Source organism: Salarias fasciatus, chromosome 5 (assembly GCF_902148845.1).
Source record: "Salarias fasciatus chromosome 5, fSalaFa1.1, whole genome shotgun sequence".
Taxonomy (NCBI): domain Eukaryota; kingdom Metazoa; phylum Chordata; class Actinopteri; order Blenniiformes; family Blenniidae; genus Salarias; species Salarias fasciatus.
The window spans coordinates 26688043-26703440 of record NC_043749.1 but is presented as its reverse complement, the minus strand read 5'-3'; the positions used below and the strand labels follow the sequence as shown (position 1 = coordinate 26703440).

Sequence of the window (15398 nt, the reverse complement as noted above, 5' to 3'; positions counted from 1 at the left end):
CATGCAGCTTGAATTTAAATATGTTTTATTTCTTAATATTGCAACTTTTTCATATTCATTCGTATTGTTTTTTTTCCATTATTAAAATTCTGCCGCTTTAAATGTACAGAGTGTGAATGCACAATGCAATTCATCGCAATTCAGTCACATTTCGCAATATCTATATTGACCATATTGATATCCCAATAACCATAAACTTGCGATATATTACGCAGCCTTCAGTGCTAGTTTTTTTATCTTATGTTTTTTTTTTTTTTTACTTTTTGCAGTAGCTGAAACCACTGATCTTCAGTTTACACCTCAACAGGTAGACGAGTGAAAGCCTGATCTGTCTGGTTACAGACTCGTTTGATCCATTACACTTTGTCCTTGAACATGGTCTGTCTTTCGCTATCGCTCCATTTCACCCTGATTTTTCTGCCTTCATTACCGTTTCCCCCGTCGTGCGCGCCCGGTTCCCTCTGGAGTTCGTCCCTTTGTCGTGAGCTTGAACGTGTCCCAGCGGTCTTCGACCTAAAACGGGAACCTGCTCATGGTAAATGTTCTGTGTGTCCCCAGCACCCGAACGCACTCTTTAAATTCTACATTTAGCATCAACAGAGAGGAGGAGGTTACGTGGGAGGAAAGCTGGTGAAGAGCTGCAGTAGAAGGAGGGGGCAAAAAAATCATTAAATTGATATATTAGGGGCCTAAATAGAAATGCCTCCTACAAATGGGAATTGATGAAGTCTTTGCTTAGCGCGTGGATCTCGACGACGATTTATACCCCCCGTCCTTTCACGGTTCTCCAGAGCAACATAACTTGGCACGGCAAGACACTGGGACGGGAAAAAAATGAGAGGAAGAGATTGTGAGATAAAGGATTAAAGCTCGAAATACCAGGCAGGAGTGGAAAAGTGAACAGAGAGGAGCTACAAAGGAGGAAAAAAGATGCCTCGCAGAGGATCTTAACCTTTGCTGTTGAGCTCTACACTGGGAGCATTTCAAGTTTCTTTTTATGGCTACGACCAGGGAGATGGCTGAAAACAAGACAACTCTATTAGAGGATATGATCAATAAAATCTCTGGTGAGAAAAATCAAAATACAGCAATTTTAGAGTTTCACAAGTCGGCTAAAGAAGAAAAAGTGCAAACTGGACGCGAAATTTCCAGTTCTGAAACAGAGAAAAGCATTTTATACGGCATATAGGAGGTTTCGTCAAATACTGTGACACAAAATAAGAGTGGGTGCAAAAAAAAACTCAACTTTAATATGTTCACAATGATGACTGCTTATACAGATACTCGACACCAGAGAGACAGTACATTCGTGATTTCCTCCTTTGGCTTTATTTCTTTGAAGTGAGTCATGTATGTTTGCATGCAAGTTTGTGATTATTTTTCCTTATGAAGGTAAATTTTATTTGGCTGTCAGGTTAATCGATTGATTAATTTCTTCTCCATTGATCTTCCTGGCGGCTTTAGCCTGTTGTGTCGATACTGGTTCTTAAAAGTTCTGACTTTCCACATACTTTTCTTGCCAATGTAATTCTCATTTTTATTTAGTAAGGTTTTGATTTTTAATGATCCCTGCAGTAAAACCCAGGTCGATTTCTCCACCTATCGTTTTCCAATGATCCATGTCAGTGAATGGTTCCTGAGGAAATAATGGGCTCTCAAAATAATGTAACTCGCCTGAACATACAGCATTATAACAGCAACTTAAATTCATTCTAAAAAGGTGCAGCAAGTGGGAACATGGAGAAAAAAATCTCAATTATGGAGACAATACATGAACCAGATGTAGTAGGGTAATATTAAAACAAAAATATGGCATGTACCATAATATTTGCACTGTAATATTAAGTATTCTCTCAGTTTCATCGTCCAAGAATGTTTGCGTTTGCAATCCCACAGACACAAACATGAGAGGATATGAAGCAGGAAACTGTTGCTTTTTGACAATATAACAATATATTATTTATACAAGCATAAAAGTATCTCACTATGTCACAGAGTCACCTGGACTCTCGATGTGTCAGAAGTTTCACCTCACCAGAAATGCTTATTCATTCATAACGAACCAACACAATTACAGAGTTGTGTGGATTACTGGGAATTAGCAGTAAGGAAGTACTAAAGTTTGTTTCTGTGACCAGAAGTAAACTCAAATATTAGCCACTGGGATTAAGTGCTGATGTGAGCTCCGGTCGCCGCTGGGCAGAGCAGAGCTGTGTGCAGCGTTGAGGCTGCCGGTGAAACTCGGTCGCTCGTCTGCCCGAAGGACTGTTGCTCTAACTCCCACCCAGTGACTGCGACTGTTGTTTTATTTTGGATGAGTTTGCATTGTTTTCTTTGACCAGTATCTTGAAACCTGTGGCAAACCCTCATCTCGTTATGAAGACTGAGACGTGATAAATGATCTGGATTCTAATGGAGCACAAAGTAGACGGAGGCTGCTTCATCTTTATTAGGCCATTTTTCCACTTAACGTCAATTTAAAGCGAAAAAGTTTTCTCTGGTTTTATTATGAATATGAATCACATCGTCTGTGTCCGCAGGGTTCCAGAGTTTGTTCGTGAGAAGCGTTTCGGGAACTGGCTGAGAGACGCTCGCGACTGGGCCGTTTCCAGGAACCGCTACTGGGGGACGCCGATCCCCCTCTGGGTCAGCGACGACTTCGAGGAGGTGAGCAAAACGCAAACACGGCAATCTGCAGTTGTTGTTGGTGTCGCGGTCTGAGACTGTTTGTTGTGTGATGGTTGCATTTTCAGTTCATTCCAGGCTAAGCTAAAGAAGACGCTGCTGAAAAGTTGAACTCTGTAACTCACTTTTTTCTATTTGTCATAGAAACTTTTTTTTTTTTTTTTGAGGCTGTTTTGTGTCTTTCCAGAAAGAAGATTGCTCTGCTGCAACAGCACAGAAATCCAGCTTCTCATAAATCCGCCGTGTGGAGGGAAAAAAAAAAAATAAAAGAAAAAAGTCTTGCTGACCTCTTTTTGACACCGGCGTAATTTAGCATATCTGGCCGCGCTGCGTTTGTGCGGAGGCTTGTGTAGGAGAGACTTCTCGACATGGCAGAGTGAGGTGGCCGTGGTGTCAAACCAGGAAGTGTAGCGTGACTCCGTACTGCAGCCGGCCGGCTCCCCTCAGGCGCCATTATAGAGTGCGCCCATAAACTCAACACATGAATGATTCATTAATGTTAACCACAAATAAACTCGTGTGTGTGTGTGTGTGTGTGTGTGTGTGTGTGTGTGTGTGTGTGTGTGTGTGTCCCTCCTTCACACCGATTAAGACAACTTCAAAGGTCCATGAGACAAACAGCTGTTGGGGTGAAAGGAAAGAAGACAGAAAATAAAGGAGGCGGGGGGTAAATTATCCAGCGGATGAAATTAGGAAGTGAACGGCATGAGATGGGTGAAAAATGAGAGTTGAATAGAGGGGGAGGAATGAATTCAGAAAGTGGGAAAATGAGCCAAACCGTGAATGTCCATTTTGTTCTGGGTGTTTGTTGCCAGACGGGCTGACTGTGTGCAGCAGGCTGAACTGAGCAGAGATGTCAGAATTGGGTTGTTTGAGCGTTAGGAAAAATGAAGCTTTGGTCCTGGAGCAGAAAGAGGGACAGCCAGCGACCTGCTTGCTGGAAATAGCATTGTGACTGTTTCCAGAACACTTGCACTCCCTGGTGCCTCCCTCACATTCCCCTCAGTGACGATCCGCGCACCCAAAGCCGAAGCCGCGAAGCGAGCATCTGTCTGTGTTTCTTCTTATTTGTGCTCCGTCTCTCGATCTTTCCTCGGCTCCGTGTGCACGTTTGATTTGCTGTGTCTTTGTTTTGTAAATGGCGGTGGCGTACCGGGGCTGTATCTGGGCCATGTTACCTGGCGTGTGGTGAAACTAGAGCACAGCCTACAGGTTAACTCTCCAAGGAGGCCAGATAGCACACTTTGCCATTCTTTGGAAGGCTAGAGAAGTGAGCCTCCTTCTGAGCATTGTGTCTAATGTTGGGATAAATCTGAACCTCTCAACCTCATTCGGTTTCATCTCGCTCATTTCTCTTCTAGATCGGTGCCAAACGTTTGATGGGAGAAATATGGAGTATTTTTCGCCTCAGAAACCTTTATTTTCTCTTCCTGTAACACAGTCAAATGTCGAATGAGTCACTCTGCACTCGAGGACGTTCACCATCTGCGTTCAATAGGAAAAGCTCCACGTTGCGTCTTCTCTGCACCAACACAGCATCACCTCTCCTCATGAATATGAGCTCTGAGGATCGGCTCGAGCTGGTGGGGGTGTGTAACTCTCACTGCTGCTCTACAGTAGCCAGTGCAGTTTGCTGCTGAAAATGCTGTTTTATTATTAAACGACGCCTCACCTCCACTTTCAATATTCTTTTCCCCCCATTAAATATTGAAATATGTTGAATCAGATGAAGCTGGGACATCTGTTTCAAAGCCCCCTTTCAAACAAGGTGTACAGTCAAGAAAAAAGAACTATGGACATTATTAGGGGGTTTTTTTTTCTCAAAGCTAATGTTTTTCCAATTTTAATGGCAGAAGCATCACGTGCGCAGGCTTCACTTTGCTTCAGAAACCTGCTGCAGACATTTACACATTGGTAAAGGAGAAATTATTTCGTATTCAAGTTGAAAGACAGAAGCATGCAGACTACAGCGCAGTATGAATGCTAAATGATGCAAATGTTGTTGCAGGCCTGAACGATTTTAACAGAAAGCACAACGGAAATGCAAATGTATCAAAACTCCTTGCTTTGTTTACGAGAGTGAAAGTACCGATTCAGCCACTTTACCCATTAAAAGTAAAAAACTTAATGTCCTCAAGTGCAGTCGTAAAAATCATGGTTTAGCTCTGCTGCCACAAAAAACCTTTTAAAAGCGTCTTTAACCTTCGTTAGAGTTTTGTTGGACTCTAAATGGCTGTGAAACCAGTGTGTGGAAATGCATGGAACCACTTGTTTCTTCAGACCAGAACTTTTGCCGTCTGCTGCTGACGATGCCAAAAACATTCATCCTCATCATAAGAAGATATGTTGTGAGAAATAAATGATTCTCCGTGACATCTGTGGAACTGGAAGAAGTGAACGCTCGTGTGAACCTCTGAATGTGACTGTTGACTCAAGGCGTCCTGTGTTTGTGTGTGTTTGCTGCCAGGTGGTGTGTGTGGGGTCCATGGCGGAGCTGGAGGAGCTGAGCGGAGTCAAAGTAACTGATCTGCATCGGGAAAGGTGAGTCACCGATCGGCCGCCCAGATTAGCGTCCGCCCAGCCGAACGTGACGGCGGGATGCCCTCCGCTTCGCGGCCTGTTTGTGTTACAGGAGTCGACACGTTGTGATACATTTTTGATATACCGTCTGGCCCCGTATGCGCGCCGGCGCACGGGTTTCACTTTAAATCCACGCTGGTTTCATCTTAATGTGAGCCGCCGGCCTGAACCAGACGGCCGCCGCGGGACACAGATCACGTTACTCTTCCGCCTTTCATCACCTAATTGCCTTTAATCACTTCCATGGAGCTGGCCATCTTTAATTGATGCACGAGGAAGAGGTTGATTTCTCCTGCATTTGGTTTTTACACTTCGTCTTGAGCATTTTAGAAAAGAAATACGTTTCCTGCAAATTCCACATTTGTTAGATTAATGAAGATGTTACATAAGAGACGCATGGCTGAATTGGTGGAAGGCATTCAGCACTGCTTCGTCTAAGTTGCACAAACAAACGAGGGCTGAGTTGACCGATTAAGCTTCATTATATTGTTTTGTCAGTAGCTGTGGTTACATAGACCACGAGCAATCTCATTAAATCCCAATCTGATTAAAATTGTGTAATGTAAACACTTTTATCTGATTGGATTGACTTTATCCCATTGATCTGATCGCAGTCTATGTAAATGACACATTGATTTGTTTATTTTCCCCATAACCTGTACTATTTGATTGGTTAACAGATTGAGGAAAAAAAAGTAATAAAGTTCTTGACGAGATAGAAAAGTTGTATCACTTGCAGTTGGCAGGCTGTAGTCAGTAGAAATGATAAGTTCTGAAGAGGAAGGCTCTAAAGGTAATGGCTCTGCCAGCATGTTCTAACATTGTGGATAAATCTTTTGCATAACAACCTGCAAAAATGACTCATTAAACTACTCAAAATGCACTCAGCCGTTCACTTCTTTTGGGGGAAAAGTCCTGCTGAACACTCCTCATTCATTTTGCCTCCAACAGGCCTCTTAAGAGAAGCAGAGTGCAAAATTTCAGGCTGCAAAACTAAATCTCTCACCTTGCTGTGGGTATTTTGTTCTGTGGTTATATTGAAGTTCCCTATGAAAGGATCTCCAATGCAGAGATTTACAGTATTTCTTTTATTTATTTGCCAATTGGCTCACTTGAACACATTGTAGTTACGAGCGTTCTCGGGTTTTCTCACTTCTCTGCAGCAACACTGATTTGCTTCCAAAACTGCTTCTGAGCAACTCGGTAAATATAGTAAATTTTTCCATATCCTCGTGTCTGACACTCGTAACCCGAAGCAATAACCCGAGCTCAGTGGGTGTCAGCTCAACACGACACTGTTCCTCCTCTGAAAACTTATTTTCAGCACTGAAAGATTATAAAGTTCTGGACGGCGGCCCAAATGCCGGAGAGGTCCCCCCACAACACCAATAAAGCCTCAAATAAAGATTTGATTTTCCCACTTTTCTCACCAGTTTGTTTCTCTCCTTCTCTCTCGCTGCCTCCGCAGCATCGACAACCTGACAATCCCGTCTCGGTGCGGTAAGGGCGTGCTGCGGAGGGTCACCGAGGTGTTCGACTGCTGGTTCGAGAGCGGCAGCATGCCCTACGCCCAGGTTCACTACCCCTTTGAAAACAGGAAGGAGTTCGAGGACACCTTCCCGGCAGATTTCATCGCCGAGGGCATCGACCAGACCAGAGGATGGTAAAGAGGGGAAGATGGAGTGGATGGATGAAAGGGCGACAAACCGAGACTCTGTACACTGAGTCCATAAGGGGAAAGGATGAGATAAGAGCATGAATCAGTAGAATGAAGACAGTGTGATGTCTTCCTTAAAGATTAAAAACTATGAAATATCACTTGAAACTGAAGTTATATCCTTTCAGTCTTCCAGCCCCGTCGTTAATCCGCCGCTGTGTGTCGTCTCTCTGCAGGTTCTACACCCTGCTGGTCCTCTCCACGGCGCTGTTCGGCAAGCCGCCCTTCAAGAATGTCATCGTGAACGGACTGGTGCTCGCCAGGTCGGTTTATTGGCCGGAGAAGCCGCTCTTCTCCTCTTCCTAAAAACTAGAATTGTCAAAGAAATCCAGAGAAAACATCACACACTTTCCAACCCTGTCAGCCTCAGGTCCTTTCAGTCCTGTTGAAGATGGGGATGAAGCACAAACGTGCAGTTTCAGGACGAAGAGGCCCATTTGTTAGTGCGCGCGGGACCGTTTTCTGCTTCAGAATTGTACACAAAGGAGTATTTATGACTGCAGGATGGTGTTTGTGAGATTGTTTCACAAATAAACTCCAGTTCTCCTGCTCAAAGTAATGATTGAACACATATGCCTGGAAAGAATGGAGGTTTGTGGCTCAGGAGGATCGCAGTTGGAATCCTTGTAACTGTATTTTTCAATTTCATGCATTGAAGGTGCCGATTTCTGCCAAACCTGCCACCTTTTGATGGTTTTTTTCCCCCCCTCCTCTTTGCAGTTGATCAAGTTTGTTTCTCCTCTTTTTGCTGAAGTTTTCTTCCCCTGTACTCACCTGCTCACTCAGCTCCTCCTAATCTTCCTGCTAATCAGTGTTTAATGCGTGCTGTAATGTTTTGGCCCTCGGAGCGGCTCCACCGCAGAGCTGCTTGTCCTCAGCCGCGGGGTCTGAATGCAGCTCTGCGCTCACAGGCCTGCTGACCTGGAAGGGCTCCACTAATTTGAATACCAAGTGGACGTTTTCCAACATGCATGCTTGTGCACGCACGCACGCTTGTGTGTGTGTGTGTGTTAATGCCTTTGCTTGTCTCCTTCCCGCAGCGATGGACAGAAGATGAGCAAGCGCAAGAAGAACTACCCGGACCCGACGCTGATCGTGCAGAACTATGGCGCCGATGCCCTCAGGTCAGCTCCGAGCTTGAACGGGAGCGAGCGTGTGTGTGTCTGACGTGCTCGTGTGCGAAACTCACCTTATGTTATCAACTGAATCACTATCTACAATTAAAAAGGAAGCGTCCCAGTCCTGTATACAGTGCGTGCACGCATACATGCACATGCATGCACGTGTCCTTTATTTACTCAGTCTCTCCTTTGCCCTGAGCAGTGAGAGTGCTAAAGCCATATGGCCTGATGAATAAACCACTATGCAGTTGCACCATATGCTCACATATACGCTCATGAAGAGTGCGCCGCTGGGATAAAGAGAAAAAGGGGACAATCTATTTCTACTCAAATCCCCTGGTTTCTATTTTCTGGCTTTAAACTTTGTGTACGTTGAATTTTGAAGCAAAAACTGTCAAATAGAAAGTGGAGCGAGTGAAATCCTGAGTGTCGTTGTTTTGTAGACAACTGACAGCTGACTGTCTTCATCTTCGATCGTCGTGTCTATTCTGCATTTTAGTTCAAATGTATCTCAGCATTGCTGCGATAAAAATTATTCATGTCCTGTTGCGTGAAGTTGCATCAGGCCTTTATGCTCTCCGAATCAGAAAACCTTTACGAGCCATCGCTCTGCTCATGAAAGACTGTTAGGATTTGTTATGTGAATATTGAGATTTTTTTTTTTAATCCAGCCACCCATGTATTTATCTTTTATACCAGATTTTTTTAAACTTTTGGAGTTGGAGTGTGTTGCAGCCAACACTGGGTAAAGAGCAGAGTGCATCTCCAAGTCAACACAAAAAGAACTGAGAGAAAATATCACTCGCATCAAGCAGTTCAGAAAACCTAACAAGCATGTCTTTAGATTGAGGGGGGAAGCTCAAGTTCTAGAGTGTAACTGATGCGTGATGTTGCTGTAACTGTTTGGTTTTATAAAAATCAAGAAATGTTCATGCCTCACTACAAAGAAAAATTTTTAAAGTGTAAATTTAAAGGCTATTAAAGTTTTCCACCTGTCCAGCTCAAGATGAGAATTAAAATGTGTTTGACTCCCGTCCTCTAAGCTAAACAGTCTCCTCACTGTGACGCAAGAACGTTAACTAATGCTGAAATCGCTGCGTCTCCAGATTGAAAGTATCGGCTGTTTGTTCTCTGTAAGACAATAGAATCACTTCACATTTTGTCTTGTTTTTAATGGCAACTTTCCAAGTTTCAGACGGATTTTTCTCGTTTGGGTTTTATCATCTGCATGAACAGTGAATGTCAAAAGCTGCTTTGGGCCTTCGGGGACGAATAGAAACATTTGTACACAACTATGTGGTTTTCCTTCTTCCTTCTTACAAAGTGGAACTCAATGAGGCGTTTCAGAGGGCTTTCACATCCAAACCACAATGAGCTACAATTAAAACGCAAAAAAAAAAAACACAACTGATTTACCACTGTTTAGTTTTTTTCTTTTTCTTTTAATGATGCCAGTTTACAGTATCTTTGTTCTTTCTTCACCCTGAATTGGATCAAGTGAGATAGAAGATAAGTTGTCTGGACGCGCACGTAGACTCTCATCATCCATATGATGGATATTTCTAATATTTAAGAACTCACTTCACTTCCAGCCACCCGCGACCCCGAAAGGGAGCAGCGGCAGAAAATGAATGATTGAATGAAGGACTCACTTCGCTCACAGAACGTAACTTTTTACGAATAATGAGAACTGAGGTAAATATTTGATTTCCAATCATGTCGACAGACAAAGTAAAGTAATTCTGCAGATACTTATTGACCTTGTTTAATGATTTAGCTTGGTTTCATAAAACCTGACCTCTGTTCCTTCAGCGTTGTCTCAACTTGTAACTCTGTTTTGTCTGTAAATCCATCAGCCTCGCTGATTTCTCCTCCTTTATCTCCATGTTTATCCACGGTATGCCAGGCACAGGCAGCCCGTCCTCCTGTTTGTGGCCCGTTAGCCGACAGATAATGGTGTTAGCAAGCGGTTATTAACTTAATGTGAACCAGAAACCAATTTAAATTACTACAAGGTAATAGCGAATGTAAATAATAAATAATAGCCTTTTCTACATGCTGAGCCACACTTTGACCCAATAGAGAGGTCAGTCACATGTTTGTGTTGCTCACAAAGAGGGAAGTTGTTCATCCCAGGTTTATGCCCTCAGCCTTTCGTGATCATTAACTCTTCTCTGTGCCTCTGCAGGCTGTACCTCATCAACTCTCCTGTCGTGAGAGCGGAGAACCTGCGTTTCAAGGAGGAAGGAGTGCGAGACGTGCTGAAGGACGTCTTCTTGCCGTGGTACAACGCCTATCGCTTCCTGGTGCAGAACGTGCAGAGGTTACAGAAGGTATGTTTCCCAAGAACAGAACATCAAAATCACTGCTGATGTCTTCCTCTGTTATTTATGCGGTCGTCCTAACACAGTTTCATCATGGAGCCATTTCTCCTAATCTTGTCCCTTTAATAATGTTCATTGAGTAGACATAATTGCTGCAGAGTCTCCGCTGTTGTAAACGTGTCATTAGTTAACATCAAGCACTGCAAACTTTGATCCTGCACACTGGATGATTGGATTGCCTTTTATTTGTGTGTGCGTTACGCATTAGGATAAAGAACATTGAGTGGCAGGTTATGGCACAGGCCCACCGAGCTGCTGCCTGCACAAGTAAATCTAAAAAATAAATGAGAATGTTTCCTTAGCGAGCTGCAGATTCACCTCGAAGGACAGCTCCTGAGTTATTGTTCATGCTCAGTCTCACACCTGCCAACCTGTGCAGGAGTAGCAGCAGCGGTCCGGACCTGCAGATGCAGGCCTGTCAGCGGCCAAATGTAACTTCATTTCCAGAAAACTGACTAAGAAAAATGCGAATGCGCGCACATTTCCATTCATTGTTGCTGCAACGAGGTTGGCGCGTTGAGATTACCAGTCGTGACGCTAATGTTTCTGTCAAGAGCCTCATTTTCAGAGCTCTAGTGGTTCAAAGTTTGCAGCGTGGAGCTGACTGAATAGAAAGAGCAGGAGCCAAACAAAGAGGCAGATAAAATTCATGGGCCGTCTGGACAGACGCCAAATATCGGGACCTTTATGGTTTACATCAGCAAGTCATTGAAGCTTGAACTGGAGACTTGGCGAGGCCGCCCACTCCCAAGGTCAAGAACCAGAGGCGCTTTTATAGTTTTTTGATCAAAGAATCACTCGTTAAACACTAACGGTTCTAAACACATGCTCTACACTTCAAATGAATCCTGCACTTCTAAGGATTTTGACCAATTTCAGGCCTTTTTTTCCCCCCAGATGAAATTCTGCACTTTTTTATGAGAAGCCTTTAGGTCACCTCCTCATAAACTAAAAACATTCAAAAATCTGTGAAATTGCCTTAAATTCAAATTTAGATGATATCAATATGGATACCACTGGTTTACCTGGTTTCTCTTTTTCTTTGCAGAAACTGTAATAAGCTTTGTTTTTGGAGGCGTCAGATGAAATAGAAAAGAGTAAGATGTTGAATTTGAAGAAGTGTTTCTTTTCTGACTGCATTTTTGTGTGTGCCTGTTGTGTGTATCCACGTTAGGAGGAGGACATTCAGTTCTTGTACAATGAAAGCACTGCGAAGCAGAGTGACAACATCATGGACAAGTGGATTCAGTCCTTCACGCAGTCGCTCATCCAGTTCTTCAAGGCTGAGATGGATGGTGAGACAGAGACGTCACTGTTTCCATCACTTCATGTCACACTCGCTGCTCAGAAACTCACTCCAGCTCTCTCCCACTAAGGCAGATGTACCGAACCCCTGAACCGGCTCTTTAGCATGAAAACGTTTGGGTTTGTGACTTTAGTTTTAACTTACTTTAAAAAAAAACAAAACAAAAAAAAAAAAGAGGAATTTCTGGGCTGCTTTAAAAGAAGGCAAAAATAGACAGTATACTGACTTCCCCACCACACCACTGCTTAGAATATATAAACCAAATGAGACCAGTTTCTGTATACATTCATATCCCGGGCCTAATGTTGGCGCGGATCCCGTCTCCCTCGCCGTCTGCGGCAGTCGTCGCGTCACGCTCCGGCTCCTCGCTGCCGTCCAAACCATTTCGAATGCAGCATTTTAAAGCCTTTGAACGGCTTGTTAGAAACAACGTCCAGCTCCCGTTATTCCCCCGGTATGTTTTCTAAATCTCGTGACGCGTGACCGGCTCAGTCCGGTGTGTGTGGGTCCAGCACGTTCCTCTGCTTTCTGAGGCTCAGTGCTGTTGATAAGCAGAACTCGGCATGAAACTGGGAGCTGAATGTAAAACAAACTGGCGTGTTTCTTGCATTTGGTCCATGACGATATGTTTCCACAACACTAGTCACTGTTGGCCATTACAAAGAACCCTGTGCGGCTCAAAATATATTGTAACATGCATTTCATTTGTGAAATACTGACTGGACGTTGTGTATTCTGCGGTCGCAGCGTACAGACTCTACACTGTCGTACCTCGCCTGGTCAAGTTTGTGGACATGCTCACCAACTGGTACGTCAGGACCAACCGAAGACGCTTAAAGGTGAGATCGCAGCTCGTCTGATTGGAAAAACATCAAACTTACACGTTTAGGTTACATTTTACATTTTTGGTTACGTTTTTTGTGTTTACATGACAACATTGCATAAACCCACTAATATGCAACTTATTGTGCAAGTTTGTGAAAACCGATTCCAAAGGTGGAACTTGCCAAAAACAATTTGACAAGTAGTTGTACAAAAGCAGCCAATAGCACCCACTAGTGGCTCAACATACTAATTCCACTGTTTTCAGTGTAAACTCAAAGCTTTTCTGACATTAAAATGCAAATATGATACGTTCAGTTGAAACATTGTCCTGGAAACGGTCATTGATTGTCAGGATTCTCCATTATTTTTATCTTGCTTAGTGTCCTCTATCGGTTTATGTTGCTCTCGGTTGGTATTTGGAAATTTCTATGCATATTTTTCTGTTTTTGCTGATCCATGGAGAGATAAGTAGTAATGAGGTGTGTGTGTTTGTGCGTGTGTGCGTGTGTGTGTGTTTGTGCGTGTGTGTGTACTTTGCAGGGTGAGAGTGGCACTGAGGACTGCCTGTGGGCGCTGGAAACCCTCTTCAGTGTTCTGTTCTCCATGTGCAGGCTGATGGTGAGTCACTGGGTTTGTGCGTGTGTGAGAAAGAGATTGTGGGGAAAATTTCTTATGTTGAGGTTTTATCTTTTTTTTTTTTTTTTTTTTTTAAGATTTAGTGTTTGTAAGAAACAAAGATGTGACAGTGGTTTGGGAGAGATGTGTTTGTGTGCCTGCATAATGAATAATGCATTATCAGCAATAGGAGTTTTTATTTATAACAGAATTAATACATTTACGTGTGAGGCTCCGAGCCAGTGAGCCCAACCCAGATCAATACGGATCAGATGTGAGCTATTAAAATTAATTGGTTGCGGTTGAAATAAATGGAAGAGAATCGCATTAGAAGTAAAACCCCACAATGGCATAACTCTGTTTGAACTTTTGTTGCATTTAAGAGGGAAAAAAACTGCAGGAAAAGATTAAAAAATATGCAGTTCTGGCTTAAAGACTTTTAAATCGAATAAATGTAAATGAACCACAGCGCCGAGCATTTGATAATTATCCTCCCTTTTTATTTCCTCTTATGTTTGTTTCCTTTTTTCCTCCCCGCTCTGTCCCTTCAGGCTCCCTTCACACCCTTCATTACCGAGATGATGTACCAGAATCTGCGTCACCTGGTTGACCCCGCGTCTCTGGAAGAGAAGGACACCAGCAGCATCCACTACCTCATGCTGCCTCAAGTCAGGTGGGGAGAGGACAGTCGGTGGACCTGCAGCGTCTGTCGTGTCTCTCCGATACGACGGGCGCCTCCTCTCGGCTCGGCTCAGCCTTTTGGAGATTTTCAGCGCACGTGCTCCGCTCGCTACTTTACTGTCTGAATTCACTCTGGGTTCTCTCATCGGCGTCATCTGCTGCTATTTTTAGCAAGCAGAGCTCCAATGAAATAACCATTTAGTACCTTAGCAACACATGCAGCCAAAATTTGAACATAGCGGGGAAGCAAAATGGATTACTGAGCTGTTGCCGTTCCAAAGAGGGCAGTCACTTGAAGGTGTAGACCCAAAAAGAGCAACGCGAACAGCGAATGGCCGATTCAGTCTGCAAATTAGAGCTAAAAGTGTCTTTTCCAAAGACTACAAAACATTCAATCGTAACAGGAAGTGATTGATAATGGAGTGGCATAAAAAAATCCTTTCAAAATGTATTGAGTGCAGTCTTCAATGTTAAAATACAGAAAATGAAACCCTTTTTTGCCAGTTTCGTGCAGTTTGCTTATAAAGCAATAGGTGTCGTGGATGTGATAGCCATTATATTAATCTGTTGACAAAACACACCCTGCACCTCTCTCTCTATCTTAGTTGTAAAAAATTTTTACTGTTATATGACATTATTGGCAGCTATTGGTTGTTACGAGCCTGTGTACAGGATTTTAAAAATGTGATAACTGTAAGTAATCAGATCATTTTGATAGTCAGACCCGACAGGTTTACAAGCACTTGGGAAGGGCGGCGAATAAACAATGCTGGTTTTCATAATTCACTCCATTACTGAATTGCTTTTGCACACAAACGTAAAGCTGGAACTACTTGCGGTTTTGGTGAACATGGCATTAGTGTGAGATTGGTTATCATTCAATTTAACTTGAACTCCACCGCATCTCTCCAGAAGTGTCTGTTCATCCATTTTTTGGCTATTCTTCTGACTTCTCGTCTGAAATATACACGTTATGCTGTTTTCATGACCACATGACTGACCTGAAAACCCCAGACATCAGACAGTAATCAGATTTGAAGTGTGCATGCAACGAGACTGACTCGCAGCTCTCAAAATCAGCCTCCATCTAATAAATGTGGGTTTTTTTGACATTGGTTTTCTACCAAGAGACTTCAGCTTGCAGCTTGAAGTGACCAGTCTTGCCACTTTGCGCCCTGCAGCAGACACAGCAGCCCCGGCTTGAGCGGCTTATTTCCTCACAGGATCTCCACCTCTTATCTGGAGCCCGATCAGGTTCAGCCGGAGTGCAAGGCCTCGCCTTACCCCAATCGTAACACTCTCAACTCCTCCGAGTAGACGCTTTTGAAGCTGGAGAGTCCGCAGCAGCTTTGGGATCTCTGACTTCACAACTGCCTCTTTTCTCCTTTTTTTTTTTTAAATTTCTTTTCCCCTGAACCGCTCTGTCTCTTAATCCCTGCTGTTCCTCGCCTTCATCTTCCTCTCTGCTGTCTGCTCTGTGTTTC

At 43.5% G+C, this 15398-nt stretch overlaps 1 protein-coding gene across 1 annotated transcript in view; it reads left to right on the top strand.

Moving 5' to 3' along the window:
* Nucleotides 1-15398, top strand: part of iars1 (isoleucyl-tRNA synthetase 1) — a 57663-nt gene that overhangs the window by 27442 nt on the left and 14823 nt on the right. Inside the window, exons 14-23 of the mRNA XM_030091990.1 lie at nt 2541-2667; nt 5153-5226; nt 6734-6928; nt 7159-7245; nt 8023-8106; nt 10292-10436; nt 11662-11782; nt 12541-12632; nt 13159-13236; nt 13785-13906. Coding sequence (XP_029947850.1) covers nt 2541-2667; nt 5153-5226; nt 6734-6928; nt 7159-7245; nt 8023-8106; nt 10292-10436; nt 11662-11782; nt 12541-12632; nt 13159-13236; nt 13785-13906 — 1125 coding nt within the window. The remainder of the gene's footprint in view (nt 1-2540; nt 2668-5152; nt 5227-6733; nt 6929-7158; nt 7246-8022; nt 8107-10291; nt 10437-11661; nt 11783-12540; nt 12633-13158; nt 13237-13784; nt 13907-15398) is intronic.